General features: G+C 36.8%; 2 protein-coding genes across 2 annotated transcripts in view; one reads left to right on the forward strand and one right to left on the reverse strand.

Annotated features, from left to right (window-relative positions):
* LOC126858986 (outer mitochondrial transmembrane helix translocase-like) overlaps nucleotides 1–25,514 on the reverse strand; it is a 96,242-nt gene that overhangs the window by 63,209 nt on the left and 7,519 nt on the right. The window lies entirely within an intron of this gene.
* The window catches only part of LOC126859185 (uncharacterized), a 35,143-nt gene continuing 15,307 nt past the window's right edge, over nucleotides 5,679–25,514 (forward strand). Inside the window, exons 1-2 of the mRNA XM_050610232.1 lie at nucleotides 5,679–6,158; nucleotides 11,920–12,512. Of these exons, the coding sequence (XP_050466189.1) occupies nucleotides 12,291–12,512 (222 nt within the window). The 5' untranslated portion in view covers nucleotides 5,679–6,158; nucleotides 11,920–12,290. The remainder of the gene's footprint in view (nucleotides 6,159–11,919; nucleotides 12,513–25,514) is intronic.

Here is a 25,514-nt window from a genome sequence, read left to right on the forward strand (position 1 = left end):
TAAATTTTTCTTTGTTAAAATCCGTATATATATATATATATGCGTGACTTCTGATTATTACGAAAGATTATTTTCATTCTTTTCTGATACCGTATACCTCCAAGCGAACGACTGACGTTTAACTGGAACGTGAGAAATTTTGCGCGATGTTGATACGTTGATTTTTTTTTTTTTTTCTTTTTTTTCTTAATGAAAGAGCACCCACACACATTGTAACTACGCATCCACTTAACGCAAATGGCATCGCGCATTATATATTCAGAGCATGATGCAACGTGTGTTGCACGAATCACTTTGATTCTTGTTTTCGCGCAGTCACGCGTGCCTGTTTTCACGTCGGAAATAACCGCGTTTATGTATCCCGTCTTTGTCTTTTTATCGCGATTGTATTTTCATCAGCACAGTTTCTGTACAAACTTTAAAAAAAAAAAAAGCCAGTTTAAATATACACAAGCTCATTTACTAACAAAAATAACAAGAAACTCAATAGCAAAATAAAATTCCTCATTAAATAATCTCATTTAATTTAATTTTTTTATTCTAGCAAAAAGTATCATCGAATTAAATCTTATACCCGTTAACTAATATAGTTACTTTTTTCAGTCGCAATGAGAATGTTAAATAAAGATATAAGAATCTGCGTCAAAGAAAATATTCTTATTTTATCAAAGTCGCAATTACAGACTTGCTTTGAGAGCTTGCTCTTAGGAGACGGTTCTCCGAATATACCGGGACATAAACGAATCTTCTCGTTCGCGAACGGGATTGAAGAGCGCAAGTATGCGACGTCGTTAATCGCGAGTATGCGACACATTCGTATGCAAACGTGGCTGTGCACGCGCGAGTCCGATGTCCCCGAGGATTCTAAAGTTAGAAACACATGCGACGAGAATACACTCGCTCGCAGGGCCGTCTGAACCCTTAGATCGCAAATGGTGTAATTTCGCTTATTTTATGTTAATTTTACCACGCATCCGCGATATATAAGTACCACTTTAATAGCTATATATTCTAATCGAAACAAACTTTGTTTAATAGAATAAGCAGCGAAAAATGATAATGTACTTGTATATGATGTGCTTGACGCTTTCAAAACTTTTTAGTAAATATGAATCTTTAGCAAAATATAAAAATTATTGTTATTTGATTATGTATAATTACGTATTGTATATTGTCAATTAAATAATTATGTCATATCATATATAAAAAAAGAGAAAAAATTATTATAATTAAACTTTAATAAAAATAAATATAAATATGAACTTAAATAATTAATAATTATACGCGAAATATCATGTTTTATAAAATAACAAAAAATAGGATTATTTAAATAAAAGAAATTTTCTTTTTATCGGGAAGAATTTTTTTACGTGAGCACTTTTTTTGAAAAAGTTGATGTCGAATGGCTCTAGGCCATTTAAAATGGCCATTTTGAATGGTTGAAGCCAACCCTGTGTGTGTTCGCTCGGCAATTGTATCTCACGAACTCGAAACGTGCTAATAACGTTAACGGAAAAAAAGAGTCTTGCGTACGACAGCGGAACTTTGCTCGCAGGCATTGCAAAAAAGTCGGACGCTCTCTGTGTCTGGCGAATACAGACGTGAGTAGAAGGGGGGGATACCAGAAGCAGATGTACTAAAAATGATGGACGATGCTGCATAAGGTGCGTTCGCGCAAACGAAGATAAGAAGAATAAACATCGATAAACTACTGCTGTTATTTATTGCTTGCCATTTATTCCGTCAAATAATTTATTAATTTTTATAATATTAAAAAAATTTGAAAAATATTAGCGAGTATTTTAAGGTAACAATTAAAGCAAGTAACTGACCTAACTAATGACTAAACTGATTGAAATGCACTAAAAATGTTGACTGATTAAACATATATTTATGTGCAATATGTTTTTATAAAAATAAAAAATATAATTTATCACGCATTATTAAAATAATGCGATAAAGCATATAATTTATATCGTTGACTTTACAAATTCTTAATAAAGATATTATCCTTTCTTTCTCTGACAATTGTTTTTATAATAATAACAATAGATATTATAACATGGAAATATATTGTCAAGAATTAGTTTATCAGTAATTAATTTATCAGCTGAGTCGAGATAATATCCATATCCTTTCAATATTGTGTTATTAATTTTGCATCATTCATTAAAATTATCAGGTGTTAGCAATTTTGACGTAGCGTGTTTGTACTCTTTTGTATTATAGATGTAATAATAGAAGCTATTGTAAATAACGTTTACACCAATAACTAACGATCAATATTACATTCTGCTCTATTTGATTCTGCGCACTCGCTGTATTTCTACCTGATTATTACACATGTATGAAATCATATCAATGTTAACTGATAAACAAATCACATTGGTTGAATTATAAGTGCATTAAATTATAAGTTATTAACTCATATTCAACACGTATTTCTGTTGTTTCAAAAGAACAGCCGTCTATAGACAATACAAAAAGATAAATTAGAGAGCGATATATTTATATTCAAAAGATTCTAAAAGAATAAAACTGTATCAGAAACACTGTATCAGAAACAACGCGCGTTAAAATTCCATTTATTGTACAAAATGAAGAAATCAGATTCGATGATAAGAAAAGTTGAGTTTTGGTGAAACAAGTTGTTGCTGAAAAATACATTAAAGCTCGATTCAGCTGCGCTGCTGGCTGATCGGGACAACAGATTGTGTCTCATCGAGATATATATCATCTTTTCTAACATGATATATATACTTTCTTTCAGTTTATTTTTTTAAGTAAATCACGTGCACAGATCAATGATGATAACTTTTGAACAGCAATGATTCTCGCGATATTGCTGGAAATACAATTCGAGCACTTGATCTGGACACTCTAATCCTCTTTATATCGAGCGGAAGACGAAAGAAGGACGAGAATAAAAGCCGACAAAGAGGACGAAAGGCACGAGAGCTCACTTGCGTGTGTATACGATGTATGTGTATGTACTCGTGTACAAGGATCTACTACAGAACTCTATATCCGGTCCAGCTTCCGCCTCTGTCGGCTCCTGACATTATCGTCCCTTCGATCTTTTCCAAGTTCACCCTAATCCGGTTCACGAACTCTCATAACTACGCACAGGGATGCGTACACGTGCCGGAATCGCGCGCGCCATTTTCTCACCGTAACTCTAGAATACAAATGCAATGTCACTTCGAAGATATATATATATATATATATATATATATATATATATATATATATATAAGAGAATATAAAATTTTCTACATTTGGTATATCAAGCCGCGGGAAGAAGCGAGAAAGCCTATCATTCCGCCGCAGCGTCCACTTGTCGCGGGAATCCTCCTCGAGAATGTCGATAGCTGGTGCGCGGGACGATCAATTCTTAAAACAAATAGCACCGATCGCCCGAGTTCGTGTCTCGCGGCCGCGCGGAAAAATGAGATACTCGCGCTTCAAGACTCGCCTTCTGAAATATTCATTCTTCCGGTTACTCCAGAACGCCTCGTGGCATCTCCAAGCGGCTCACGTATCGCGTTTGTGTGCATAAAAAATGTGCGTGTCCAGCGGTCGAAACGATCGATCTGGTTGAATCCATATCCGTAGACAATAATTGTCATCGATCAAGATTACTCGCACCGATTGATCATGCACCGGTTATAATTCTGGAACAATCGTTATTAAAAAAAAAAAAAAATAATAATAATAAGATGAAAATTTTTATTCCATCATTCGTATTTCATCTTTGATTTCTTTATCTTTATTTCTATTACAATCTACGATTGACAAGCGGAAGCAGAAGACATTTTTCCGATGTATCGATTTTTTTTTTTACTTTTTATCTTTATGTTCTTTATATAAAGTTTTTGCAGGTTATAGAAAGATATAAAGAGCGATGTCATCTTCGGACACGTTTGACTGTTTCAAATGGGTGCAGACGGGTTACGAGATCGCGACGGACGTAAAAATGGTCGAACGTGTTTTCCTCCGACGTTCTCGCGGTGACTCGAAGTTAGATGTCTGTTTTAGCGTCAAGAATCCAGTAGCAAAATATAAGAGGAAACGCTGCTACCGCACGATGGCGATGATGAGCGAAAAAGGCGAAATAAAGACGAACAAACGACAGATAGATATCAAAGAAGACTCGTAGAGAGACGACACGGAGTGTCCAACTCTCGTGCACGTTTTCCTTTCGAGAAAATAAGAGGAGCTGGAGAATTGTGGAAGGCGAGAGAGGAATAGTGATATTCTGGCTGCCGGAGATGTACCACTCAGAAGATGTATACACATAATACATGCATGCACGTATATACAGAAATGCGCACTGTATACCAAAGAACGGAACGAAGAAAAAGCGGTACAGAGGATAGAAGCACAAAGGGTGGAAAGGAAAACGAGAAAGGAGATGCTGCTTCCTGTTCTCTGTACCGTTTATTAATATACCTTTGAGTCGCGCAAATTGCAGTTAGAAAACCTTGACAACTACCGCACATCGGGATCCTCTGCAGGATTTCATGAATTGTCATTTTTATACTGCACAATATAATACGGAATTTAGAAGTTTGTATTTATCAACTCTTCGCATTAATCCAATAAGTTTTTTAATTATTCAAATAATATCCATATTTATAATCATATATAAAAGACCTTTCAAGTATAAAAATTCTAAAAAAGATTTCATCAACAAAATGCTAAAAAATTATTGTAGTATGTATTCACATTTTCCAAAAAGTTTACATTTTTCTCTTTTAAAATGTATTGAACGGTTGAAGCGTATAAAATTGATATTAAACAAAATACAATATATTAAATTAATAAAATTAAAAGCATAAATTACCAGTTGAAATCAGCAATCTCTTATAATTTATATTTATATCATTAATTAAAAAATTATATAATATAATAATAAAAATTTTAAAAATTAAAAGTAAAATGATTTTATATAATGTAGCTCTATATATATAAAATATAATATATAATTATAGTATTTTATATATAAATAAATAAAATCAATTATTTAATTAAAATTTCTCTTGATTCATTATGCAAAGTAATTTAATGAACTTGAAAGCTAAAATTAACTTTAAAATATTATCGGGCAATAAATAATCTGCTCAAGCAAAAAAGGAAAATTATTATATGTATATACATATAACATATATGTATATTTAAATATAATAAATATAAATATAAAATGTATATATTTATATGTAATAAAAATAAAAAAATTAAAAAAGATCATTTCCTTCTCTTTCTAATTTTTCAATAGAATACCGAATATTTTCCACACTTGTTTGTAACATTTCAGAATCTATGACAGACTCTTTCGCGAAATCGACGCGGCTCTTTCTCTAAGTAAGTGATTACCCTGATGGACAAAAATTTTCCGGCGAAGAGTTTGAGATGCGGCGCAACTCGGGCACACACTCGGGGATGAACGCAGGCCCGTAGGGTCGCTCCGGCGGCGCGTCGCGACGCTCGGCGTTGCTGCCACCCTCAACCCTCAGTCAGCCCTGCGCCGTAGCGCAGTCTACGGGCGAGGACCACGAGGGAAGAGGAAGCGCCGCCGCCGCCGCTTCTCGCCGTCGTGCGAGTTGACGCGACGCGACGCGACGACGAGCGACCGTCCCGTCCGTCGAGAGCTTTAGTCCGCGTCCGTACGTCGACCGAAACACGCGATCCCCTACGTCACTCCCACACCCGGTGTAGTGTGCGCGGCTCCCTTTTCTCTTCCGGCTCCTGTCGCTCAATCTCGTCCTCTACGAAGGGCCGACCTATAGTCCTACCGCGTCGAGAATAATAGTCTCTCTTCGCTCTTCTCTCCTCCCGCCGTCATCTCTTTTCACCCTCTCGTCTCGTCCTACTCGCGCCAGTTATCCGATAACCTTCTTCGTTCATCCTGCTACGAGAGATGCTTCGCGAGCCTTTTTGAGATAGATGGAGAAGAGGATGTCTCGAGCGCGCGGGAGGTGGATTAAGAACGGAAATTCGGGATGTAATATCCGGCAGCCCTAGTTACACGTACGGTGTGTGCGCGCTGGTCGGCTTTCCTGCCATCGAAGTCGGAGCAGCTTCGATATAAGTCAAAGTGAAGAAGGAGATCTCACTCGCAGGATTTCGAATTGACCGGGAATCTCTACTCAACGAAGGTGTGTTTTCTATTTCACTTTATTCTTTATAAAAAATCAAATAGACTAAATACATATGATTTAGAAACATTTTCATTTTCCAAATTAGGTGTATTAATAATGATTGATTTCGATTAATCTGTTAGAAATACTTTTATTATTCTTTTTGAAAAGAAATTACAAGCAGTTCATATTTTACTCTTTTTCTCACATTTTAAAATTTATTCATGTGCTTTTGATTCTCTTTCTTCATTTATTCGAAATGAAAGTTCAAAGAAACGAATATTCGTAAATATCTAAAGATTTCAAATTAATTATATTTTTATTATTATTATTATACTTACTGTTTATATATGTACTATTATTATCTCCCTTTTTTTATTTATATCTTTATATCATTTATATAAAATTTCTTATATTTATTATATCTTTATTATATATTTTATTACATTTTTATCTTTCTATATATGTGTAAAGAGGAGAGACACTTATTCACTGTAACAATTTTATATATCTTGCATTACGAAGAATTATTTTAAGAAGATACTTTCGAATGAATTATTATGAATTCAAGAATTTAAAATTTAATAGGAAGAGAAGGTTCTCTCTTCTTTTCATTCATGTTATAACTCAGTGCCGCAACAAGTTTAAATTCACCTCAGTCCTGTTGAAGATATCGCGGAAAGTTATCTCCGACAATGGCTACAAGACTATTCTCTCTCATTCTCTCCTGTACTCGCAATTTCCACACGCTGTAGACTCCCGTACGTTGCGGGGATGAATCTCCAACCACCCGCGACGCGGCGCAGAGCCTTCCCTCAAACTTTTCCATAATGAGATTTCCCGTGGAACGAGGAGGGATTACGGGGGGAGGGGGGTGGGGGCGCGGAGAGACTTTTTCCTCGTGTTGTGCCCGCGCGCGTCGCCGCGGTCTCATACATCAAACTGTCGGTCGCGGATGTTGCAGAGGTGCATATGATACACGTTCGGCCTGGTTAAGCGCCTTTATTTTTCGCGGCGAGACCGCGCATTGTCTGCTCGATTTCGTAGATTTTTCCCATCGAATCCTCGCGTCTTTGAAATAATTGAATCGATTAATATTATTAATCAATCCTTGATATTACTTCGAATTAATCCTGGACTTTTATGTTAAAAAAAATTAATATCTAATTGATATTAATTAATTTTTCAAAAAATTGCGATTTTTGAAAATATGTATCTGCTTTCGCTTCTTCGGTTCTCCTTCGTTCAAAAAGGATCTGATGCTTGCTGGAACGTCTTGGAGCGCTTGAGCGCACGTGCTCGTCGCTTCACGCGCGTGTTATACGTCACATATGCAATCGCCTTTCTCGTAAGTTTACATTAGCCTTCCACGAGTCACACAAGGCACGCCGACTCGCGACTTGTTTATTTGTCGTGATAACTATTGCGGGCGCTTTATAAAGTCCGGAAACGAGCTCGCATGCGTGTGGCTGCACTCGCGATGGCGGCTCGTTGCAAAATTGCACAAACTTACAAAGAGAAACGCGCGTAGAGGCAACGATGACAGATTTAACGAGCGCGTTCTCTATAACGTGTAAAACGCATGAAAAGAATACACACATAACAAGCTACACATGTGCAAAATATTCCGACAAACTTTTTCGCGAGTACTCGCAGAACGTGCGAACGTCATATTTCGTTTAATTTTCGTTTATTTTTTTTTTCCTATTTTTGTCTCTCGCGCGACGGCGTGCCATCGTCGCTTTAATCCCGAAATTAAATATAGAAGAATTTGTTCTGTTAGCTAAGTGTGATTTATTGAGATATCGAACAATTAAAAATACTTTGTCATTTTCAAAGCTCGTGTAGTTTTAACTTGATTTAATTCAAACATAATCTTTTAAGCAATATATTTTTTTCTATTTATTTAATCTTTGACATATTAGAAATTGACAAATTCTATTTTACTTTAAATGTTTGAGTCAAATCTAAGCATTAATTTAACACTGCCACGTGTGACAAATTGTCACCATGAAAATTTCACCATCGAACATCCATTATACGATAATAATGAATCCTATGGACTTTTTTGTATGAGAATCACATCGATTTGTGTGTTACGTCACGTCGTGAGTCAGTACCGAAGGGGTTAATCTACGTTTTACGTCCCTTCGACGCGGTCGCTTCTCGTCCGCAAGTTCCGCGCCGCGATTTAATTAAACTTCGACCTGTGCCACCGAAAAATCGATGCCGTTGATTTTACTAGCGGTTCCGCGAGTCTCGGAACGAAGCAATTCCGGCGAGACCAGTCGAGTCGATTTAGCTCGTTCGTGCAGAAATCCGCACACGAACTAGTCAGTCCCGAAAAGTTGTGGACCGTAGGGAAAATTCGCAGAGTTGACGGCAACGACAGTGGTAAGGAATTGCCTCGAACTTATTCAATCGAACTATTTTACGATCGAGCACAACGTTTCGCCTAAGCGCGATCGACCAATATAAACATTTAAATAAATATCAAAAATCGCCGAAAAAATTCGACTTAAAACAGATATATGTATGTCAGAGACTAAAAAATTAATACTTACAAAAAAAAAAAAAAAATAGCCAAAGAAGATTTAAATACATACTACATAAACTTAATATTACGTTTGTTGCAATATTTCATTATATTCATATTTTTCGTGCTTATCGTAAAACATATTTAATAGTTTTAACTTGGTAATTTTCTAACGTTTTTTACAGTTACTATTAATTAAAAGTTGGAAATTCATAATTCTTCTCATAAAAAATATAATACGTTATATTCCAAATGTATATGATCCGCGCTACTAATTTTCCATGTTATATGACTCTCATGTTTTACGTACCATGTTATGTTGGCATAACGAAGACTCGGGATTATGCTCTGCTTTAGTAAGTAATCTATGACCACTCGGCCAGGAACGAAACGAGAACAGGTTGAATTCTCGAGGGACAACTCTAAGCCGGGAATGTCACAATGAAAAATTGTTACATCAACGGATGAATGGGTCCTGAGAGAGAGAGAGAGAGAGAGAGAGAGAGAGAGAGAGAAACCGGTTAAAAAGTTACAAAGAAACGCACTCGCGTAACGTTCGTCGAGTTTCATTCTTTATAAATCCACTTTTCTTGCAAATTCTACGAAAATTGTCTCTCTCTGTTTCTCACCCCTTCAAAAAAGTGTGTACATTATATACGCGATAGAAACATTTATTTAATAGATTTAAATTTTATACGACGCGAGATGCAGATTACCATGAATATAAAAGCTCGCTTCCATACACCCGGGAGTCGTAAAGTGTTCATCATCTGGAGTTTCCCGCACTCCAACTGATACTTGTTAACAATTCACGCGCCCTTGGATTCGAGTAAGCCGACATTCCATCGGCGATCTTTTCTTCGCTTTGTTGATATTAATAATGATTCTGTTGAAAATGTATATCGATCCAGTAGCATACGTTAAATTATTATTCAGAGCTTTTTGCGATAATAATTATCTTTTCTAATATATAATATAAATATGGAAAGAGAGGGAGGGAGAGAAATAAATAAATTAATCGTGACTAATGTCGAACCGGATACTTCTTTATTAAGATCAAGCTCCTTCGTTACGCTTATTACGCGCATTTGACACATTGAGGTATTGTACGACTCTTTATGACGAATGTATCAAGTGACCTAAAAGTCCGCGCAAGACAGATCCCGTTTCAACTCTCGCGGGATTTCCGCTTTATTAAATGGCACGACATCATCTGGCACAACCGTAAAGCAAACTTATCGCGCGTCCTCTCAGCACCTCGGCGACCCATATTACGAGGTCATACAAGAATCTAATCCGAAACGCGGGAACTCTCCGGAAACATGCCGGGCCTCTCTGCAAAGTGCAATTGGCTTTGTCTTGGAGAACGCGAAAGGGGCGTCTTCGCTCCATAGTAGAAAATATATATGTATAAATCATGCTCTAATTAATCTTTGCAGCTAATGCGACTACGTATTGTACAAGATGATTGGGAAATATTTTTTTCACAGATTTCTCTTGTCGGTGTCTATCTTTTTTATAACTCTTTCCTTCTTTTCTAAGTCAATCTTACGTATTTACAACCTCAGAATTATAAATATAGCAATTTCTGTGAAATATTAAATAAAGCAGTAAATAAAATTTTCATCGAGATTCCATTAAAATAATGTAAAAAGATGAATTATTTGAATGAAATTGCTGTCGATCGTTTATTGCAGAAACGAAAGGTAGAATTTCCTCTCTATTTTCTATAAGTCGAATGATGTTTGTGCGGTTTGCGACGCGTTTATTACCCAAGAATAGGGAAGACACGGCGCAAATTTTCCATTCTTAAATTAGGTCGCGCATTCTGTGACTAACGCACAACCGACGACGTTTCTCATGAATTGCAAATTCCTGTGTTGTTTTTCTCATTTTTATGACTTCACCCTCCCATTCCCTTCTGCCATCTCTTCGCCGAGTCAGTTTGCGTTGTGTCTTGTTTTGTCAAGAAATAAAACATATCTTCATAAAACATGTCTCTACTGATAATCTCCAATATCTTCGCGAAGTAATGGAATAACTTGTATATTATTGTATATGCAACTTACTATCATTACATTGATAAGTCATTAAAAATTGTTTTAACAATTTTTTTACCAATATTATGTGAATTTTTTGTAATTTAAAATAATGACCGATTAAAATGTTTGACATGTAAATCTTACGAATAAGTTTTTGAATGTAATAAAAATAAATATATTATTTAATTAATATTAATTATATTAATATTAGTATTTTTCTTATATATATTTTTCGCAATTACTATTTATTTTAATATTACTATTCTTTTATATATATATTTGGTTAATGTAACTGTATTGTATATAATTACGTTTGACAGTCAATCTTAAATCTTAGTTTTTTTCTCCAGTATATATGTATATATTTTTCTTTCTATTTCGCTCTCTACAATCTCTCCTTCTCTAAATAAATTATATCTATTTATCTCTCAGGGCGTCCTTAGGGAATCTATAGCGAGAGAGAATTCATCCATCCATTTGCGGCGTCTATCCATCTATCTACCAATTTATCAACCTGCCGCTTTTTGCAGCAGCCGTTAATTTAAGTCACGAGATCGAACGGCAAATCTAACGGCCCTTGATTTACGAAGAGCAGCGTGCTTTTTAGAGCAGTAATGAATTCGGCCAAAATTCGATGCGACGCGCACACGGTTTTAATCAAACAGGCTTCTTAGAAAATCCTGCAAGCACGAGTGATATTCGCGGTAAAAGGAATGGGGTAGTTGCGCGCGGATATCTTGGCGAGATTTGCTCTCTCTTTCTCTCTCTTTTTCTGCTTAACGTGTAAGCTACTTCTTAATGTTCGCGCAAGTAGAATTCGGATTAAATTGAGCCGTCTCAGAATTAATCCTCACCTCGAATGCACTCTCCTCTGTTATAATAAAAATAAGGAAAGGATAACACTTATTAAGATCGTTAGTTTCAACTTTAAAGAAGTATTTTTAATGAAAAATAGCATAATAAATATAAACACAAGAATAAAGATATAAGATTCCTTTCAATCCTCAAAATTCATAATCGACGATCAATATCCCTCTATTATGTGTTTATCTATATTTTCTTGCAAGTTACGTATTCAAAATAAAACAAATACATGTGTAAGGTATTTCGGAGACGAAAACAAGCAAGTGTAGTTAAAAAAACAAATCCGCTCGCAAATATTTAGCACCATCTATATAATCATGCTTGTTTCTTCTTTCAGATTTGTAAAGTGATTGCCGCCAAAAGCACAAGAATCGTCGCCAAATTCGTGTCACGTGATAAGCATCGTCACCACTACCATCACTACACGGAATTGTTTCCCTTGTAAACGCTTTAAACATGCATTAACGAAACTTCAGGACAATCTCGCCAACGAAAATTACCCGATTTTTAAGGGGATCTACGAGCAAGGATCTCGAGCAGTTTAGAGACGAAGTTTCGGCGGCGACAAGTTGGCGACAAAGAGACAACATGAAGAGACTTGCCTTCACTCGCGGAGGGAAGTGATCTTCAAGAAAACGAGAAAACGGAGAGATATTCTCGACGCATTGGGTCAGACGAGTCGGGCCGGCGGTGGGCCCGATCGGTGTGATGGTCTCGGGGTGGTGCCCGTGCGTGCCATTAGGGCGTCGGCAATCGTCGACTCAGCAGCAACAGCAGCAGCAGCAACAACAGCAACCGCCATCGTCATCCAGGGCGCCGTTCACCGTCAGCGGCGCGACCGACCGCGCGGATATGGTGCAGATGTTCTACTACGAGAACCGCGGCAAGTGTTGCAAGAAACTGCTGAGATACAACGGATACCCGAATAAGGTCAGACAGCTTGCCATCGCAACCTCATTCCGCAATATGCTTAGTTGCGTTTATCTACGTTTTTTCCAAATATCCAAAGTGGAATTTATTTACAACGGAATTATTATTTCTTCCTCTCTCGCTTTCTCTCATAAATTTTAATACAAAATATTTTTTTTTATATAAAATTGCAAAAGATAATCATTTAACAATTTTTTTTACTTAATTTCTTTTTATTCGAATTCTTCAAAAATTAATTCAAAATTTTCTTAATAACAATTAGTTTGCAATACACATGTATCATCCATGCCATTGACATGCTTTAATGACAGCGTTAAGGTTTGAATTAATATCGCGGAAATTGTTTCCAGAATATTGAGTAATCGTGGAAAAAATTTATTTTCCACAGAAAGGATGCTTAAAAGGATGATTAAAATATGAATCATAAAGCGCGCTCTTTTCGGCAAGAGAGCATTAATTAGTTGATGAGCACCTTTTGACGAGCTTCATCTAATGGTACTTAAATTATTCTCTTGAGTAGTTCCTCGTGGAGACTTAATGTGCGTATCCTAGTATCGCTCATGTTGCCATGTGTGTATGTAGGTGAGTTGAGATAAGTACGGTTATCAAATTTCGCCTCTGTCGATCGAACTTTAATCATGTTTCAAAAGGGATATAATTAATTCACAAGAAGCCGAACACCTTCATCAGATTCAACTAGAATATTACATCTTAGAAATGCTAATTATTTTTTTATATGTCATCTATACAATAGTTTAACAATTTTTTGTAGTTAATTACAGAAAACTATTTAAATACTAATAAAAAGAATATATTGGTCTATGCAAAACATGTATGTAATTTCATGATTGATTCTTTATATTGTGCATCGTTAAAAAATAATTCATCTATGAAGATGTAGTACACGTTTCATGAAAATGTGATATGTTTCATTGAACCGCTTGGTCTTTCCATTAACGGTTATCGACTTTTCCGTCCGCCTTTCTTAATTGGATGTGATTTTAATCACATTTGTAGAGAAGCAATCGTCCTCATCGTATTATAGCAGAATCTCCCCGATAATGGACCTAACTAGATATAAATCTACCCACATATCCATTTATCTATCTAATGAAACTCTCTATCCATCTATCCATTTATCCGTATAATTAAATCGACTATCCACAGTATCCATCGTTCTATTACATCGAATTTTCCAACTGAGAAATGTCTCTTAAGCACTTGATAGCTTTGTTCAAGCTGACTTTTCTGTCAACTGTCAAATGTGACATTATAATCATAACAACAATACGTTAACAATAACTTATGTTATAATATTAATAATAACAATATCAATTAATATATAGGTACATTAAATCATATCAGTTTATATAAAAAGGTAGAATAATTTACAATTGAAAAAACGCATTAAATTTTTTTACGAAAAGAAATATGTATAATCGACGAATGCGTAATCGTATAAATAAAATTGAATTCGCCGACTGTGGTTATAAATTGTAACTTCTCTCGTTTCCCTTAACGGTCGATTTAGAAGCGTGCGACAAAACGCGGCGCGGCGATAAAAGTTTCGCGAAACGAATGTGACCCAATGAACATTTCACGCTCTACGGTAAGTCCGGAGTGTCGGTGATTCAAAATGCATCGCGAAAGCGAGACAGGTAGAAGTAAGAGAGAGGGAAGATAGCCATTCCAAAGTTCACCGCAGGGATGGGCGAAGTTTCCGAAAGCCCCTCGGGAAATAAATCGATTCGATATCTGAATAGCCATTATGCGGACGTGGTTTCGTGGAATAAAGAGAGCACAGCGAGGTGGATAGTGCGCGGGATGGGGAGGAGAGAGATGGAGAAAGAAGGCGGCGAACCTCGGAAGAGAAGAGACGGTGGAGGGCAGCCAGCCTTATCCGAGAACTAGGCTAATGCTCCGAGTTGGAAAACTCTGGCTCTCTCGCGTATCGGCCAGAATTTTCTTTCAATAACCAAGTTATTATTCATCGCGGTCATTTATTACTCGAAGTCGCTTCGCTCGTGTCATCTTTCCGCTTTCGCCCCGTATCTCGGTGTCATTTCTCCGCGAATTCCTCGGGGCTGCGCGTCTCTCTTTGCGTACGCCGTAGATAAATTTCCGCGACTTCCTTCCTGTCTCGGAGAGGAAAAAAATGGCAAGCGATTTAAGGGAAATTTTAATGTATGCGACTCTGTCGATTGCAATCTGATCGATTACGGAAAGCAGGTCGCGCTTATCTTTCTATTGGAATTTTCAATTGTCTGATAGCGGAGGAGCGAAGCGCGGCGCCAGCTTCTCGTGCTCGGACAGATTTCCTATTTTCCCGCTCTCGCTCGCTTCTTGCGAAATATGTTTCCGCCTCCAGTATATCTTGCGCATCAATCTTAGACATTACGCGGATGCTCGAGTCTGGAGAATCTATGAATTATCCCCGAGGAGAAATATGAGCGCGGTAAGTTCCCACTTCGCCAAGATATTCTTCCCAAATTCCGAATGCCATATTTGAAAGACGAAGTATAAAAATGAATTCTTGAGATATCATTTTGCAGTCATTGGGCTTTATAACGTTGTATGCGCCATCGATTTCGACCATCGATAGTTGAACGATATGATTTATTATGTTGTTAGTATCAATTACTATTACACTGTTTTTTACTAGCTTAAATATTTCCTAAAAAAAATTAAAAAATCTGGACCTTTTGATAACGTATGATTTATATCGTCCATAAAGTATCTGATTAAATAAGAACTATCTCTCGTAGGAATAACAGATTAAGCGTTATAATATATACTTTTTGACCCACGCAAATATTATTTTCTATCTCGATGATTGATTCGCTAACTTTTACACCGCTCTTCTCGGTCGTCACGCTATCGTAACATAAAAGCAATGTAATTCTAACAATAATCGTTGGGGCTAATAATAATTCTAGACTACATGAGAGGTACTCACGACCGACATCGTATACTTTTCTTCATCAATATGTCATTGACGATAATGTCGCGGTTATTTTTACGCGCCCTTCGATACTTTAATGCGAGCTTAAATGTTAGACATGAAAGGCGCTTATGATCACGACAAGAAAAATGTATTAGGGTCGTTTAAAAATTTATGAAAAGACGTAATAAAAATTTTTTAAAAAGTTAGTAAATTTTTATAAGTATCACTCGTGTCTAAAATAATAAATAACAAATTCTATAATAATTAATAAAAAAATATTACATGTTTGCATTATATAAAATACATTACATTTATATTAAAATTTAAATATATACGTTATTTCGATATTTGGCGTAAAAAAAATTTTAGTCTTATTTTTATATAAAACTTTCAAAACATCACTCCTAATAAGTATGACACAATTTTTTCTCGATCTTCTCTGTTTTGAATGGCAAGATATTTCTCTATATTACTTTAAGAAAATTTTTTAATATATCTTTCTACATAAAGAAGGCAAGAAATTTCTAGCCGGCTATAATGACTTTCATATAACTTATCGATGCAAGAACTTCAAGTTTTGAAAAAAAAAAACGCCCGCTCGAAGAAAGGAAATGATTGAAGGAAAGAAAGAAAGTGGCTTGTATGGATGCGCCCGTTGATTTTAATCCATCACCCTCACGATGTGCTCGGTGATTAACGAGCGTGTCACGCCGGTCTCTCTGGAATCGCGCGCTGACACGTGTTTCGTTAGCGGCAATGGCTAGCGGCATCGACTTCGCCGAGAAGGTTTCCTCGCGACGTCTATCGCACGTTGATTAATTGCTTTTCCGTTTCACGAATGATCAATGTACATTTCACGGACAATGAGACGAAAGTCAAAACCTTTTCCCTCGCATTGTCTAACATTCGAAAAACGGTAATTAACGACCCTTTGCGGCTGTCGTGCTTTCCGTGATCATTCTTTCGCCCGAGAAAGGATCGAACACTTCTAAGAATATGTGGTCTCTGTTTTTTTAATTATTTTATTTATAATATATTGTACATATATTTTTTTATGAAAAAAAACGAAAAAAAGAAATAAATGGCAAAAAAGTCAATATAAGCATTGGAAATGCAAATTTTTTTATATTTAATGATATTAATTTATATTTATGACAGTAAATAATGTTTGTGAAAAAAAATTTTATTCAGAAAATTTATAAAAATTTATGTGGTTAGAAATCTTCCGTGTAAATTTATAGGAAGGGGGAGGAGAAATTAAGTAATATATTCTTGGTTTAATTCTCTAGAATAGAAAAATAACGCGTTTTCAGGGAGGGAGAAGATGCAAGAAACGAGGTCGCTTAGTTTATACCCCGCCTGCGTCATCTATTTGTTCCCCTGTTAAAAGTTAATTAGCAAGACCAGCGAAACTGCCCCAGGGGAATCCAGCGAGAAAAACAACGGGGATCCGGGAACATGCATCTTTTCACGAGAAATTTCCGGAAAATTGAATGCATCGCTATTAAAAGCACTTTTGCACTTATAAAATTATCTGAAAATACGAGCGATACCGACGAGAATAAGGACTCAAAAAAAATATATATATATATATATATATATATATATATATATATATAACCGACGCTAATATATTTAAAGCGACGGATCTAAATATCCGCGAGAGCACATTTTTTCGCATGCGACCGGAAGATGCACTTTGTCATGCATTCACATTTGCAGTTGTAATCATGCACTTGGAAGAAACGGCGCGCGGTTACAATTTAGTCGCAGTGTCGTCGTCTATCTTTCCGCAGCCCGTCGTTTTCTCTCCCTCTTTTTCTTCCTCCTTTTTCCCCTTCTATCATACCCGGAAAATTCCCGCGTAGCGGAAATAAACGCGAATCGCGCGCGACAAACGAGTTTCGCGCGGCCTTTGAGAATCGACCGAGCGGCGATGAGTAATTCAAATTAGCAAGAGCGCAAAACCAGCGATTTTCAAGCAAAGTAGTCTCCTCGCAAACGGGCTCTTTGCACGAATAGAGTAATTGCTTTTTAACAAGCGTACGGGATTCCGGCACGTTTATTATGATCAGTATATATCTTTATATATCTTTTATCTTCCTGCGGCGTTCGTACGATTATATGGATATGACGAGAATGCAGATATTCGATGACACCATTTGATCATTCATGGAAAAAAAAATTCTTTGAATGATGACAAAAAAAAAAGAATCATTGAAGAATTTTTTAAAATTTTAAACATACAAGAGAGATCAAAATTTTTATTAAATAAACTTTTTTTTAAATTATATTATATAAATATATATATATAATTTAATTTATTAAATATATTATCTTAAATATTTTTTAATTAAATAATAAATCATCTTATTACTTACATCACTATCAATTTCTATTTTTCTCTTAATAAGAACAGGTATTATAGCTCCAGGTATTGAAATTTCTTAAGAATATCGATATCGATAACGAGCTACTGATTACGATTTTTTAAAAAATATCTTTGAATTCGTTAAAATCGAGATTATATTGTATAAAAAAGGTGACTATATTAACGAGGCTGCTTGTTTAAATTTGTGAATCGCGATTAGCGCGATCCGTGATAGACACGTCGAACCTCCGCGAAATTTCGTCGGCGTGATGGTCACGTTTTCGCGGGTCCGTTATTACGCCCTATCGATCGTTATCGCGCAACAATACCGTGAGAGAGAAGCGATGTATAACGCAACGCAGAGAGCGCCGGAATTAAACTCGTCATGACGAAATAAAATCGCGGGGTGGACGATGCGCGATTAGATGTCGAAGAAGAAAAGGAGAGAGAAGCCACCACCGTTGCCTCCATTGGAGAGTCAGCCTGGGAACAAAAGAGACGAAAGGCAAGGATAGAGAAAAAGGGACGGGACGCAGGGGAGGGCGTAGGGAGGGCGGCCGAGTGAATACGTATGTATACGGGGGAGAAAAATGCGAAGGGCAGCAGTGGCGAAAGAAAGAGAGAGGAAGCGCGAAAGAAAGAGAGAAGTGGCGGAGAGAAGGAAGAAGGGAGAGGAGAGAATCGCGGAAAAGAGGCAAGAGGGTGGATATTCCAGGCTGCACCCCCGTGGTAGCGCGGTGCCAGCTCGTATCGCCATGGCAACCGACCCTGAAACACCCTCCGGTCGTCGCGGTGCCATCGCATATCGGAGAGAGCTTCGCTTTCCGATGGCAGTAATAATGTATCCTCGCTCTCGCTGTACTCGCGCCCGTTGTTGATGTAGGTCGCAAAACGCGGTACGCGGCTACACGCCGTTAGAGAGATGCTGCGAGGCAGGAGAGAGGAGCGGAGCTTTTCATTCTGTTCCTCAACTATTCCGATATCGTGCGCGCGCGTCCCGCTAGATAAAAGCGCGGGCGCGCGTTGTATCTTTGCACGGCGAGACGTGCAGGATATCTAACGGGTATCCAAGTTCAAATTATATTTCTTTTTATTTTGAACTGTATAATCAATGAACGTAATCAATTTACATTGTTATTTTGAATATAAATTTAAAATCAAATTTTGAATGTTTCGAGAAACAATTAAGAACGAGTAAATGTATTCTTATTTCACCTATAATGATTTTGTGATATAATTTTTATTTATTATGTAATTAATAATTTTATTATTAATTTTTATTTATTATATAACTTAATTGAGATATTTAACACAGATGATAACTCTGAAATATTAAAAATCAATATCAAAGTCACGCATTAATTTTTTCCATCAAGCAGAAAACAACTTTGAATAATCCAGCTTTAGAATTAATTAACTGATGTGTCGTGACCTGTGAATGTTTTTTTTTTTTTTTCATTAAAAAAAATTAAAATATAGTTCGTTTTAATGAATTAAAACAATTTTTCTTATAAACTTCGAAATTAATCAGCCGGTTTAATAAAATGTTCCTCTCTTATGTTCCGCTCAAAGCACATGTAGGCGCATGCTATGATACTCGGTAATGTAATTTTTATGTTTGCGCGTACCATACTGGTGATCTTTTCACATTTCGCCATGTGGGACATAGAATCCCGAAGAGGGAAGAGATACGACGGTTGCGCTGCCATTAACGTAATACGGACAAACTCACGCCGCTACGCGACGTTGTAATAATAACATAATGGCTCGTGACGATACGATCTCGTGTGAATTTACCGCGTGCCGCTTAAGCCCCGTAATCGCAGGATCCGCCATTGTCTTCGCGAGAGGACGACAATAAGCTTTCATGCTGATTGCATGCGCTCCGGAACACGCGTTCTTCCTCGTATCGAATTATTGAGGCTCTTCGTTTGTACTCCCTTTGTGCGCCCCCCTCCCCCCCCCACTACTTCTCTTTCTCCCTACCCTCGGGGAATTCTGTATTATTTTGTAAATGATCGTGGAAAAAGTGCACTTTCATTTTTTAATTAGTGAATGCTGCATGTGTGTCTCTTTTTTCCTTAAATAATCTTTCAAAGAGTTTGACTGACAAGTCATTTATATGTAGTGTATTTGGATTTTTCTTATCAAAGAAATAGTAAAATAGCGCACGCACCTTTCGCGTTTTCAACAGCAATGCTGCGATCCATCGTCCTCTATAACTCTTTCGGTATGCAACAATAACATTTTATTGCGATTGATCGATCCCCGGGGATGGATTTATCGCCGGTAGCTACGGGTCGGAATTTACACCCAGTAACCGCGAATGGAGTTGCTGGTCTCGGAAGCTTTACAACTTACTCATTACTACGCTTCGAGCGATCGAGAGAAAAATCTAAATTGTAATGATAATCATCTCGAGCCATTGTAAGAATCGCACCTCGCGATTTTTTTACAACTATTTAATGTAGATCTGTTTAATCGCGTGCGCGGGTTTCTGTTAATTTTAAAGCACAGATTATTTGTTGAATTTTACTATAACTCGAAGAAATTGCAGTTGTAATTTTGGAAGAGAAAATCTGCATTAGAAATTTTCAAAAAATTACTATATTAGTATATAATATGAGATTAATATAGTTTCTGTGGATTCAATATTGTTAATCGAGAGACTTACGAGTCGCTCATTGTATGAGGTCGACTATACCCGGTGTCATTTCTCAATGGCAAACGCGAAATGCCATGCAATCTCGCGTTATATACTCGTTTTCGCTTTAATATTATTACATATTACGTTATTATGTGGTGCGACTGGTGGACGTATCGTTAGCCTTAATCAGAACGTTCTATATGCCACGATGCTTTTCTGGCACGCTGCGAATTCCATTTCTCCACTCGAATTATGCAAAACGCACCGAGGGGGAAAGTAGACGCGTGCGCGTGTACTTCACTTCGTCGCACGCGCGAGTAATCGTGCGATATTACCAGATATTATTATGCAACGGTGTAAGCAATTCAGAATAAGTTAGTTGACATCATAAGACACTATAAAAACATTATCTTTATAGCTTTAGGGGTGGCGAAATCAAAATTATTTGGCGCGGGAAAAGAATATATATATTCTCAGTTACATAATAAATTAATCTAAATATGTACAATAGATATGAATACGAATAATACTTATTTCTTGCCCAGATAAAAAAGATAATATTTCTCTCTTTATATTTTAAAATTAAATTTTAATTATAAAAATGTTTTATATTTTTTTCTTTCTCCGCATAAAATCCTTGAATTAAAAGTCCAAACTTTATTATCTTTTTTGTCATATTTTCAGACTTCTTTAATTATAATTTAATTTTTGTGAAGTTGAAGAAATAATCCAAAAGAATCTTTTATGCTATCCCTAAAGTCTAAGCGTTTTGCTGGAAGACGGCATTGTACGGATAAGAAAAAGGCGGGAAAAAAGGATTTAAGAAACAAGGAAAAGAAAAAGAGAAAAACGCAGCTCAGAGAAAAGCACTATTACCAATGTATCATAGCAAAAGTGGAGTCAGTGTTTTTAATAGGCGCCGCTTGTTTCTAACGAGCCTTCCTTGTTTGAGCTTCTTAACTGCGCTCAACTCCCCGTACTTCCCTCGCGAGCGATGCGTAGATTCAAATAAACTAAGCGGTTTTTTTTTTTAGATATCAACATTGTACGCGCTAATGAATTAAGTTAAGATTATTATTAAAAAATAAATTATTCCTTTTAGGAAATGAAATTATGAATTATTTATATTTTATAATTTATATTTTATATCAACTTTACATCAACTTTTATTCTTTATATTTTATTCATTAATTACATTATTTTTTATACTCCTTTACATTATGTATCTTTATGTTATTATATTCTTTTATGTTATTATTCAATAATAATAATCGATTTTTAAATTTGTATATATATATATATATATATATATATATATATATATAATTGAAAATCAAAAATTAACAGTATATAACAAATATTTTTGCGCAGAAGTTGCTGCGCAAATGTAAATTTATCTTTCTTTGTTTTCGACGACCTTTCGCCGGTTATCTTTTCGATCATCCTCACATTTTATCCTCAGGTTTCCAGTTTGAAGAGGGGCCGTGACGTTTCCACGTCGGCCATTGTGCCCTTTAATTTACGAGGCGCCATCGAGTTTGCCTCGTATGCAGAAAGCTAGCACGTGAAGGCGTCGCATGACAGCTTGCGCGAGTTAGGCTGACAATTTATGTCTGTTATCTTACGGAGGCTCGTTTGAAAAGTACGGAGTGAATTCCCCCAGAAAATCTAACCATCATGCAAATGTCGATCTTTTCACAAACGTTTGTCGTTGAGACTTCAAGTCTACTGTTTCACAGAAATTTGATTTTATCAAATTTATGCGACTCAGTCAATCTTTGTCAGTCTTTTGTCTTTTTTTTTTGTACAAAATCTGAGGTAATAACAAACAGTAATTATATTCCCTTTTCTTAATTTCTTCGACACGAAGAGTGCAAAAATTACCATCCGACATGGTGAATCCGATTCGAGGCGGAGATCCGATGCGACTGCTACGGTTTTAATAGACCATTAAACTCGATCAAGCCAAAGTGCGAATTTCATGTATAATTAGCACAATACGTCCAGCACTTAATTGCTCCGCGACGTGCTTTCTCGCCGATTAACGCGCTGTGTCGTTTTCGCGAAAAAAATTATGTCAAAAAAAAGGGAAAGAAAAGGAAAAAAAAAAGAGTAAAAAACCCGAAAGTATCATTCTCGTTTTGGAAAATTTCACTCTGATTACGCAGTCCCAAATTAGACTTGGCAAAGAAATATAGTACATAATATTAAATCTCATTTATAATTATATGGAAAAGTAACAAAAACGAATATTACAAACGGTCTAATCTCTGAAAATAATAAAGGGCCGTATTAATATCGTGGCGGTGCAATTAACGGAGATTCCTACAAAGCATTTCATTAACGGAATGCTATCGTCGATTTCATATAGCGCGCGCGTTAGCCGTATCTCCGTATCCGTGATAAGCAGCCAGCGAGAGAGTAAATTCGCCCGGTGCAGCGCCTGGGAAACGGTAATTTCTCAAGACGTAAATGAGAAACTTTGTTGAGAAGGTTGGAAAAGGAAAGGGGAGACGAGGCGGAGCGGCGACGACGGGATTGATTGAAATCGACGCCGTAGAAAGCTACGGATTTCTGTCAGGAAGCTACTCTCGATTGAGTGAGAAAGAGAGAGAGAGAATTGCTCAGCAAAGTAGCTTGCCGGGGTGTCAGAAGAGTGCATTAAATCGAGGAAGACCGATTTGGAAAGCCGATAAAGTATATTCCGACGAGATGCGGGCTACGTTTGCTATCTGGATAAACTAGCGAGAAGTTAATTTAGCATCAGCAATTTCGGCAAAAAAGCGCATGTAATATTTATAGTTACACACACACACACACACACACACACACACACACATAAACATGTTTACGTTATCAAAGCGTCAATGTTAGATCTTATTCTAATATTTCATAAAAACCAATGCTTCATTTTCTAAGACAAATTAACGATATTTTTCTCAAAACACTTGTACCTGTCGAGCAATCTAATTAGATGTCCGCTACGACGGGTGTAAGATACGAGGTTGGGATCGACGTAGCACGATATCTGGGATTTTAGCGGAAAGCGGATTTAATCTTGATATATATTTATCGGCCGGAACCGCGACCGTTCGCCCGTACCGTGTCGTTCCGCTGACCTTTTTCCCGAACCGGGGTTAACCCGGAAAATTCCCTTGGCACTTTGTCTTCGAGGCGCGAGTCATCTTGCCGCACAAGAAACAAAACGAAGCGACCGATAAAACCCGGAAAAGCGCACCGGATAACGCCGAAGCAACATAATCCGCACTGAGACTGCCATAAGAAACTTGGAAACTGTAAAAAGCTCCTTTTTCTCTATATATGTCGATCCATTTATAATTTTTTATTTTGAATTATTTTGCATTGCTGATTAATTAGCAATTAATAGCTTGATGTCATTTCTCATAATATTATATTAATTATCTCATCAACATTAATATTATTTAGAAATTTCTAAAATTGAAGATTTTCTGATTTCATAAAATGTTTAACATCTTCTTATAGTTAGATAAAAGATAAATGTTTGTATAAAGAAAATATTGTACTTTTCTTCGCGTATATATATATTAAAATTTTTTCATAAAATTTAATAAAATTACATTTTGCATTAAGGTCAACAAGAACTAATGCAATATATTCTTTATTAAATTCACATATTTCTGGCATTATTTTAATATCTCCTACAAGTTGCCAGGATCCATCGACAATGGATATAAACTTGCGCGTAATGTACTAGAGTTTCTATTGTTGCTTCACACTTTGGCTAATTCCTTGGCCAAACTCGAATCACAATGGCACCGAGTACGTGCATGTTACGAGAGAGCATCTCGCTCGATACAGGTGGTATAGCTTAGGTGGCACGGGCGTAATATCATATTCTGCTTTGTTGGGGGAACGCATCGACGTTATTTGCATGCATTCGGTGCCGTCGCCGTTCGCCCGGCACGTCCTCGGCGAAACTTGCCGGAGCCGTGGTCGCGTGATCTCGCTAAATGACGCGACGATCTTCCCATGTCTGTCGCGACACGCTCGCAGAGACACCGGTAATTCGGACTGCCGACCACACACATTCTCAACTGCAAACTCGACTCGACATTGGTAATCATAGTAGTGTAACGTCTCTCTCTCTCTCTCTGTCTCGGTTATCTTGCGGATTATTCCGCTCTCCGGAGACTGTGTTCCTTCGACAAATGGACCTCTGAGCTGTTCACAGCGCGTTGGTCCTGCACGATATCGACGTGCGCGACTGAGCGAAGCCAATGAAAGGTGTCAAAGGACTCGATGGCATGACGTTATTCTCTTCGACAGATTGAAACTAATACTGGCATTCGCGAATAATTGACGCGTGCTTGGAAAGCTTTGTGTATTACAATTAGAGTAAGATGCAATAATAATCTCTCATCTTTTATATTTTTTGATATTTTGTTTTTCTAAATTGTTTAAAAGGTGAATTGATATCCTTATATAACATGTCAATATTTACATGTCATGTTTTTTTATTACATTTTACACTATAAAAAAGTTCTTTTACGATTCACTGATTCACGCATTATTGTATGCTTCTAATCGATCGCGCTTCTCATTTGCACACTTCGTCATGCTTCATCCGATCGCGGTCGTTTGTAACATTCAGAAGGGAAGCGTGCGCCTCGAATTGCGAAGTGGGCGAATCACGGCAAGTGCGATATCGAGTGTACGGATGCTTGGACATTGTACGTGCGATGTATCGATGCGGGATTTCATCGGATCCTGGTATCCGCAGTCGCGATTCGAGATCGTCGACCGTATTCACGTGAAGGTTTTAGGAGCGCCAAGAGTTTCTCACGGTTCGCTTCGCCATCGCACGATTCGTTAATCCCTTCTCTAGTTTAATCCGACTTTAAACATATACTTTATCCTTTTAATACTATTACATAAAATTGTAACGTCACTTTTAAAAAATGTTGGATTATTTTAATCTTTTTCAGAAAACTACTTAATTATTCGTTTTTAAAACTACGGTTTTTAAAATTTTAATATGAAAATACTTTCCACTAATTT

Source organism: Cataglyphis hispanica, chromosome 1 (genome assembly GCF_021464435.1).
Source record: "Cataglyphis hispanica isolate Lineage 1 chromosome 1, ULB_Chis1_1.0, whole genome shotgun sequence".
In the NCBI taxonomy this organism is placed as follows: Eukaryota; Metazoa; Arthropoda; class Insecta; order Hymenoptera; family Formicidae; genus Cataglyphis; species Cataglyphis hispanica.